A 9,161-nucleotide genomic window follows, 5' to 3' on the forward strand; every position below is an offset into this window, starting at 1 on the left:
GTTGAAATTCTGGAGAAAGAACAAACAATTTCAACGCAGATGTTGGTTTCTGTCTGAAAATCAGGTGACAGACTATTGTGAGACTTGAGTAGCCAAAAAACCCCAAAGACTCAGTTTCCCAGACTCATTTGCTGCGGTGTGAGACGCACAACCAATGAAACTGTGTGTGGAGACACCTTCCTGTTTCGTGGTGTGAAGTTGAAGAGGGTGCCTATGAATTACTGTCACAAAACTCTTTCAGGCCAGTGACTAGACGGCAACTTCTGGAAATGGGTGAGAAGGATTTTTCTTTTATAACGAAGCCAGATATTAATCATATTTTCTGTTTTATGTATTTATTACAACCACTGAACAGTGTTTAGTTTTAGTTATTTATCTTGATCTATGTTAACACTATATATAACACTTTAAATTAAGTTGATTATAAAATGTATTTAAATAAATAAGTATGTTTTCGCAAGTAAATGATTGTACATTATACTGATTTGTAGGGAAACAATTTTGATTAAGAGAACCATAAGACCTCAGGAATTTATTATTAACCGCAAGTGCTCAGATTAATATATCACAACATTCGGACTAAGATCAATATCTGGTAAAAAACACCATAATGCTTTTGTGAAGAAACAAACCCATAAACAGTGGCATGTATGTTTCGAAAGTGCCACAGAAATAATACAGTAAATCAACAATAAGTCTCCTACACTTGAAATGCAGAAGTTAGAGGCTACTGAAAGCAGAATTAAAGGTTCAAGCCGCAGTACAGGAAATAAGTGATCTCAAAAGAGAAGCATATTGGTTTTGCACACCAGTGATATCACTGTGGGTGGAGGACTACGAGGTTTGGGGCTGACAGCTCATGAAGAAATTTAAATAACCATTCTCAGAATCACATCACTTTCTCAGGGCTGGTGATTTTTTAATATCCATTTTAATTTTCCCTCATAAGATGCATTAATGCGGTCCTGAATCTAGTGCATGGGAATAAAACGCACAGTATTTCCCAACATCTCGTGTTCCACTATCAATAGTAATATTGTGTGCATTGTTCATCAGTCCTTGTGCTTACCTAAACACAGGGAATCAGAGTGTGTACAGTAAATCGCTGTTTATTGCTTGAGATTATCTCACCGTTGCCAAATATTTATGTTACAATATCATACAGGGCTGCACACAAGCGGTTATGTTCATGAGCAGGAAGTGGTTTTGCAACCTGTGGTTTTACATCAGACTCAGTTGACAATATCTTCTACAGATTGCTATTTTTCGATCCATCATCTGACCATTATGCAAATGATGATAAACGACTACATTCCCGGCAGTGATGACGTTCTCCCGTAATACAGTTTTTTTGTTATGAATGAGACGTTGTAACCTGCATTTCTGCATATCATTTTTCAGTAACGTGGAACATTCATCAATATTTCCTGAAATGAAGAAGTGCTCACTGTCTTGACTGTGGTTCTTTAAATTGTAATTCACACAACTCTTTTTGGAGTCAAATGTTAAATGTCTTGTCCCTGCTGTGTGTTTTGTGAAGCTCAAGAAGACCAGAATGAGACGTCACAACAATCAGCAGCCAGTGATGAAGGGAGAGGGACCGACAATAAGGTACTAACTAAGTCACCACTAATAAAATGTCAGTTGGCCTCCTGGCAGCAGTTTGGGCAATTTCCATCAGTTACAGTTAATCAGTGACTATAGACATGACTACTCAGAGTGAGCTTCGCGTTGCATTTTCATTTCCCTTTTTTTAAGTGAATTTGTGATAGTGGCAAATGTTTCAAGTGCTGATTGTGTACAGTTGTTTCATGTCGGTGGCTGATTGTGAAATGAGTAACAAGGAATGAGTGGTTCTGCGTTGTATTCTCAGAGGGCCACGAAACGCACGCACATCTCACCCCATAGAGACGCCCCACAATATTTTCATTGCACATACAGAAACTGCAGGAGGTCCTCACAAACCATATTTCTGGTAACTGATATGAGAGGTACAATATGAGAAACACAAATTCGGTCATCAAATTTCCGAGGCCGATGTCAGTTGAAAGCCTGGTGGTTTCTGTGGTGACCTCTGGCCTGCCGATAGCATCAATCCAGCCCGCCACTGACAATCATTGCGAGAATTACATATCAACACACTGACATCAACATCACCCACACGGTTTTCCAAAAGAAATACAAAAAGATTCATCTAGTGGAAATCAACCGAGTGTTTCATAATGATATTTCGCACTCTGGTGCACGAAGAGCGAGCTCTGCTGTGAAGGGGCTCTGGTATATGTGGCTTCGAGTGCAGACGTTTCCTGTTGGCAACCATTGATGCACGAACCTGAAAGTTTTGTGAATTAGATCTGAAAACAGCGACTGAAAGTCACTGAATATGTTTTATTCAAGATCCCATGCAAACAATTTGCAAGCTTTAACGTATGTACCACCTTCTCATGATTTTTAGAATTTTGTTCCAAGTTTATCCGCGAATCACTGTTATGAAAATAGAACAATTCAAAGTGCATTGTGAAATGTAACAAGCTTTGACATCCCTTTTTTGTAATACAAACATAATGTCTGCAGTGGGAAAAGCAGGTGCGAGACCCAGCCACCCAGAGCTGGTGGCTGGGAACAGCAGTGTGGAGCCGCTGAGCTGTGACTCAGTCGGGGCTATCTTGGTTAGAGGCCTGCACCTTCACTATTACTCACAGAGGCCTACTTCTCGGAACCAGGAACCACATAGAGGAACTTTATTCAATATGAAACCACGTCAAGCTGTTTTGTTGTACAGTGACTGCTACAGAAATAAAGCAGCTTATCTGTGTGCTGATTCAAAGTAAAATATTGACACTGTTCATATAGCGCTCTCTTTTCACATCTCATCTATTAAAATTGATCAACACAGTGGGCAATGTGAGATTTCACATTTGAATACCTGGCGTGAAATAACAGAAGTGAGTATATTCGCATTTTGCACTGTTTGAGCCAGTGGGAATAATATTGTTGCAGAGAAAAACTGACACTTAACAATACCATACACTGTATATCGCGCACACCAAAAGACAAAAAGGTTATGTTTTTTAAAGAGATAAAAGCACTGTCCCAAAATCTTACTTTCAAATGGGACTTATTATTATTACATTTTAAATTACAGCAGTGACAATGTGCAAAGTGCAAAGTTTGCAATGACAGTGACCTGACCTCACTAAGGGGGCCCCAAAATATATTTTTTTGATGTGATGTGCATGATTCAGTTTCAACAAACAACAAGTATAATGGTGACAAATACTTCATGCGGCCCCCTGTGAATTTTTGCCTAGGGCCCCAACAGACTCTAGACTCACATCTGCATTTTGGGCCGACTGTTGTGTCGCCTGGTGTCGCCTGTGTCTCACCCAAAAGGTGACACCACAAAGACGGCCAACTATGTCTGCGCCTGCGTGAGAGGTGATAACTCGGCCGGAGGTAGTCTGTATCCATTATCCAAAAAGGAACACTGGAAAACTTACAGGACAGCTCAAGATGCTGTTGTTATCCAGCACGGGAACAACAAAGCATGCCCAACGAAGCCCAATGAAGCCCAACGAACCCCAACGAAGGCCGACTAGCCGACGGTTTCCAGGTCTTCTACATCTGCACTCTCATCGTCTCTGCACCGTCGGGGAATGATGGTAGCCGCACTGAACGGAAATTTACCTTTATATAGTTGTGAGATCACAACCGTACGGAAGTCCTGGCTGCCCATTTAAAGGAACATTTTCTGAATTATGTAGCACCTTAACCCTCCTTATAATAAATTAAAAAAGACATGGAAATCTCACTTTTTACAATATGGAACATTTTAAAGCCATACAACAAGAACAGACATTGTATCGTCTTCATCTACAGGTTCTCTTCTTAAAGGGACAGTTCACCCCAGAATCAAAAATACATATTTTTCCTTTTTTCTCAATAGCACAGTTTGATTTTGGGGGTAACTGTCCCTTATGTCTTCCTTTTTTTATACACTTCTTGGAACAGTTTTAACTGTCCATTTTGACTGTGCATGTCACTGTTTCATTTCTTCTTTCTTGCAAACCACAAATAGTGACATTGTCAATTTCTCATACTGGAGTTCTGGGTAGTCTGGGTAACACAGGATCCCTGTAATTTCTTACTTATTTCTTCTTATCTTAAAATCTTCTTCAGAGTTACTGTCACCAGTTCTGCAGAAATACAGCAAACATGTTTCAACCAGTTTTTCCTTAGATATTACAAAGTCTGCCTTTTCATCAATCACCACTGATATATACACTGATATGTATAAATATATTATTTACAACACTTCAATGTATAAAATCCTTAATTTGACTTATGCTTGTTATTCAAAATGACATTTGTGATACCAGCGACTGACAACTCCAGACCAAAAACCCCACAAGTCTGCTGCTTTCTCTCCAGACAGGATGTGTAGCGGTTATCTATTGAAAGTAGCGGTAAAACCCTGCTCTCTGATTTTGATGTTTCATTTCAACATCTGCATCCCATGAGATGCATGTGTGTGTCTCCTTTCCCACCTTTGATAATACCTTCAACTCTAACACTGGTTTCTAGTTCAGTGCAGTGGACTGTGTTACATTTACAGTAGCTACTTGATTTTCATGCAAAACATTTGACATTTTTTTCTCTTCTGCATCTGTTTTCTCCACATTAGGCCTCTCCCTCCGTCATTGAGATTCATGACTCAACGACTGAATGCGAGGAGGCAGCAACTCCTAATCTAGTGCAGATGGAGGAGAAGGCATTTATATCAAGTCTGCATTCTTTTATGAAGGACAGAGGAACACCCATAGAAAGGATCCCACATCTGGGCTTCAAACAGAGTGAGTTGACATCCATTAGCATCGTGCTTGCCGTTGAATGAACACAATATTCACTTAGAATCTGAATTTAAAATAATAAGGTTCTCATGCGTGTGTTTTTCCCCCAGTTAATCTTTGGAGGATCTACAAAGCTGTTGAGAAACTTGGGGGCTACGATTCAGTAAGTACAACTTATGTTCATTTGACTGGTGTGTTTCCGGTTTTGTAAGTGGAAAATGAGCTATAGGTCAGGTGTTGTAACATGGTGGTTTCTACCACACGTTGTTGCTCTGTTGTCACTGATATTGTCACTGTGACTCGAAACCTAGTTGACCCTGACCACCTCTATCCCCGCTGCCACTGTTTTGCAGGGTGTAAACCACCTACATATGTTAAAAATAAAAAACATTAAACTGTGTGCGGAAAAACAGCAGACAATGGCATTGAAATGGAAACTAGTCCCCTCCCTTCACCAACAGTTTAGAAAATAGACTTGAAAGCAAGTAAACTGGGGTCAAAGCACACTATCGCAGGGTAAATTTACTTACATTTAAATTAAGGTAAATGTTTAAATTTTTTGTAACCAAAGCACTTCCAATTTTGCCTCTGAAGGCTCAAAAGGAGAGAAGGCGCTAGTCCACAACATCCCTTGTGTCAGTTAAATACATTTAAAGGTCCCATATTATAATCATTTTCTGGTTCATGCTTCTACTAGAAGATGTTTAAATGCTTTAATGTTCGATAAACACATTATTTTTCTCATACTGTCTGTTTGGCTCTGCCTATATTCACTGGTGAAACGCTCCGTTGTAGCACCTGTCTCTTTGAACTCTACTCCCAAAAAATCCCAGTCTGCTCTGATTGATCAGTATTTGCGGGTCTTCCGCATCTGAGCTCTGGATGTCACTGCAGCCAGAGAATGACTGTAACAGCACTGTAGCAGCACTTTCTACCCACTGGTGTAGTGCTTCTCCAAATAAGACATTCATATTGAGAACCCCATGACCCAGTCATTATTAAAGTGTACGTTATTCAAGAAAGGCTTTAAAAACAAATAGTTTGTTATCATTTTGACATTAAAGGGGTCGTGACTGATTCACAACGTCAACTCATATACCAAGTAATGATAGCAAACTGTATGATATGACTGCGAATTCCCCTGATACTTCCATTGAAAACTGAATGTGCGGCCATCAGTCATTGTCAGTGTTTCCTGTCTTATACAAGTGACTAATATTAGGCTTATGTAAACTTGTCACAGTAGGAGCAGTGGTTACACAACCTTCGAAATGTGTAACATTTTAACAATACGTGTGTATCATTGGTGCGCTACTGTACAAAAAAAAACCCCACTGTTTTTACCTGTGTATAGTATATTTGATGCATCCTTTACATCCGTAAAGAAGTTCTGACATCATAGTTGTGTATTTCTCTGTGGATTGACGTTTTTTTCACTCTGTGTTATCCAACAGGTGACAGCACGCCGTCTATGGAAGAAAGTGTATGATGAGCTGGGGGGAAGCCCAGGTAGCACCAGCGCTGCTACTTGTACTCGCAGACACTATGAGAAGTGAGGACCATTCTGTTTCCAACTAACCTGTCAATTAAATCATTGTATGTAATCTAATCAGAGATGTGTTTTATGTAGGCTGGTGCTGCCCTTTGAAAGACACATAAAAGGAGAGGAGGACAGACCTCTTCCTCCAAACAAACCACGGAAGCCATATAAGAGGAGTTTGGATGGCAAGGTCGCCAAGGCTGACAGGAAGAGGAAAAGGACTCAGTCAGATAGAGAGATGGATTCAGAGGTGGAGGTATTTACTATGTCTGTTAAAAAGTCTCAAAAAAAGAGAAGTCTTTATTGCTATGTGATGTATCTTAAAATATCCCCTGCATCATTGTATAGATACTCAACCAGAGAAGTCCTGAGGCTGCCTGCCAAAGTGAAGCAGGGCTGCATCCTCACCCAGCTCTCTGGGTCGCCACCTCTGATAGACACCACCCAGACTGTTCCAAGCCAAACAGAGCCACTGCCGGTCTTTGTACTTCTGTCTATGCCCACCTTGTCGAGGTCCCTAATTCCAGCCCCTGGACTGCTCGTATCCCGTCTGCTGCCGGAGAGGTCATCTCTCCTCTGGAGAAAAAAAAGCGGACGGCTCAGGCGAGCCTAATCTTGCCCCCGAGTCCTCAGAGCGAGGATAAAGAGAGGCCTTCCGTCATTCACCGCTCCCAGTCTCCGGCCCGGGCTTCTTCCAGCCAAAACTGTATCTCCTCTGATAGCTCCCCGCTGCCCTCATCCCCTTCCTCTTCACGCAGCCCTTCTCCTTACTCTATTTCATCAGAGGACAGTCCAGAAGGAAATGAAGATAAACTTGCAGCAGGCTCTGAACTACCCCCCAACTGTTCCAGCTCTGTCAAAAAGACATCCGGCTGCAGTGAGGACAGCAAGTCTGTGAGCTGTAGTCAGATATCCAGAGACCCTGCAGGACAGAATAAAGATGTACGCTCCCAATCCGCAGACTCAATCAAATTCCAGATTAAAGACTCTGCCTCTAAGCCAGCCCACAAAGGTGGTGGCAAAAAATTCGCCCACCCTTTCTATTCATCCTCCTCTTTCACCGTGAGATCCGACTGGGCTCCAACACCTACCTCTTGTTTCACCAAAGTTATTCCAAAATCTATGCAGCTTCTGCGGCCCGCTCCTATTCGACCAAGTTATAGAATTCACCAGGGCAGGCTGATGCAGCAGGAAGACTCTCTGACTTGTGCGAAGAAGCTGAACAACATGGCTCCGTGGCTTTATCAGACAGAGAATAGAGAGAAATCAAGGACAATGCTACAAAAAGTTCCCCCCACTCAGCAGAGTCTGGTTACTTCTACCGCCAGCCTGCCGGTGTCGTGCGTCCTATCGAACTACGACAAGTCGGGGAGAGACTCTCGGCACCAGCCTCTATTCCACCCTGCTTTTCTCCCCAGCAGAATGAGACTACCTCACTCTCAGCTAATGTACCGACAAGTCCCAATGGGTCCAGGTCATTCTGCTCTCACTGGGTCTGCTGTTTTCCCATATTCCTACTCCTTTCCTCTGTTACATCCCCAAACCGAATATATTCTACCTGCCATGCATCCAATTTATCCTCACAAGTTGTGATTCTTTGTATTTTAATGCCATACTTCAGTTAAAAAAAAAACCCAGTAGTTCATCTTTCCACTGAGGAAGGCAACCATTAAGCTTGATGGCCTTCTTTTCTATAGCTCACTGTAATTTCATAGTGGAATTACTTGTGTTTATATGTGCACCACGCAAACATTTAGATTCTGTGGCTTCACACACAACTGTGCCACAGTGAACTAGTTTCTGTAATAAACTGTGTGACTGCGTGGACCTTCTGTGGCTAAAACCAAACTAGACTCACAGGTTGAGTCGTCCAAATGCATCAAACTGGTGCATTATTTTACTCAGAGCATAATTGTGCAAAGATATATACTTTAAAAATGTATGTATTATATTTTACACCTGTAGTTTGAATTAATACAAAACAATAGGCCGTATCGCTGCACTGAGACCTACTGATCACCTGTAACCTGTGTCCGGTTGTGATGTGATGAAATTAGAATTAGAATTCACTCTAAACAATTACATGTACAGGAAAAAAGGCATATTTTTGTGATTATACAACATGTTCAAATTCTGTTAAAACCACAGTTCTTACATGTTTGTTCTCACTTCAGTTTCAAAATACTTTGTGTTGAAAGCAAATAACCGCCTTACTGCGCTGAATTGTGAAGCCTGTTGTACACAATGAAACTGAATAAATACTCTATGCACCATGGGATATTTTAAGCAAAATATCTTTGCCATTCAGATGTATTTAAAAAATGAGGTGAGTAAATAATCATTAATGAATGTCAAAATAAACACAAAAAACGTGAAAAACCTTTGGACCTTTGTTTGTTTCTCCATACTTTGAAAACTACAATAAATATCTTATCATACACACAATCATTTTTGATTCATTTCAATTGTTCAGTGATGTTTAAATATGTTTATACTTTTATTTTGAATTTGTTGTGCTATCACTAGAATTGTGATAGTTTTGTATTTTCGTTTTTTTCTCAGGGACAGATGGGCTCCCATCTATAAGATATTAAAAAAGGATATTATGAGTCACGATAGGATGACAAAGTATATACAGCCTGCATTTTCCCACTTGTCACTCTGCACAGCTGTTCAGGCCCAATAAAACTGACCTTTTTCGTTTATCGCCCAGCTTCCTAAAAGCATTCTGGCACTGCATTAGCTCTGACCTCAGATTTTATATCATGTTG

At 40.8% G+C, this 9,161-nt stretch overlaps 1 protein-coding gene across 2 annotated transcripts; it reads left to right on the forward strand.

Annotated features, from left to right (window-relative positions):
* Nucleotides 1-253: 253 nt before the first annotated feature.
* arid5a (AT-rich interactive domain 5A) lies at nucleotides 254-8,710 on the forward strand. 2 transcript variants are annotated; one of them, XM_083911894.1, is made up of 7 exons: nucleotides 254-273; nucleotides 1,541-1,611; nucleotides 4,685-4,853; nucleotides 4,961-5,013; nucleotides 6,305-6,402; nucleotides 6,481-6,646; nucleotides 6,739-8,710. In XM_083911894.1, exons 1-7 carry the CDS (start codon nucleotides 270-272, stop codon nucleotides 7,981-7,983), a joined length of 1,806 nt encoding a protein of 601 aa, XP_083768020.1. In that variant the 5' UTR covers nucleotides 254-269; the 3' UTR covers nucleotides 7,984-8,710. The 2 variants fall into 2 exon arrangements, with proteins under 2 accessions (XP_083768020.1, XP_083768021.1); XM_083911895.1 differs by having other exon boundaries at nucleotides 6,481-6,640.
* The last annotated feature ends 451 nt before the right edge of the window (nucleotides 8,711-9,161 follow it).

Source organism: Echiichthys vipera (genome assembly GCF_963691815.1).
Source record: "Echiichthys vipera genome assembly, chromosome: 4".
NCBI classification, from domain to species: Eukaryota; Metazoa; Chordata; class Actinopteri; order Perciformes; family Trachinidae; genus Echiichthys; species Echiichthys vipera.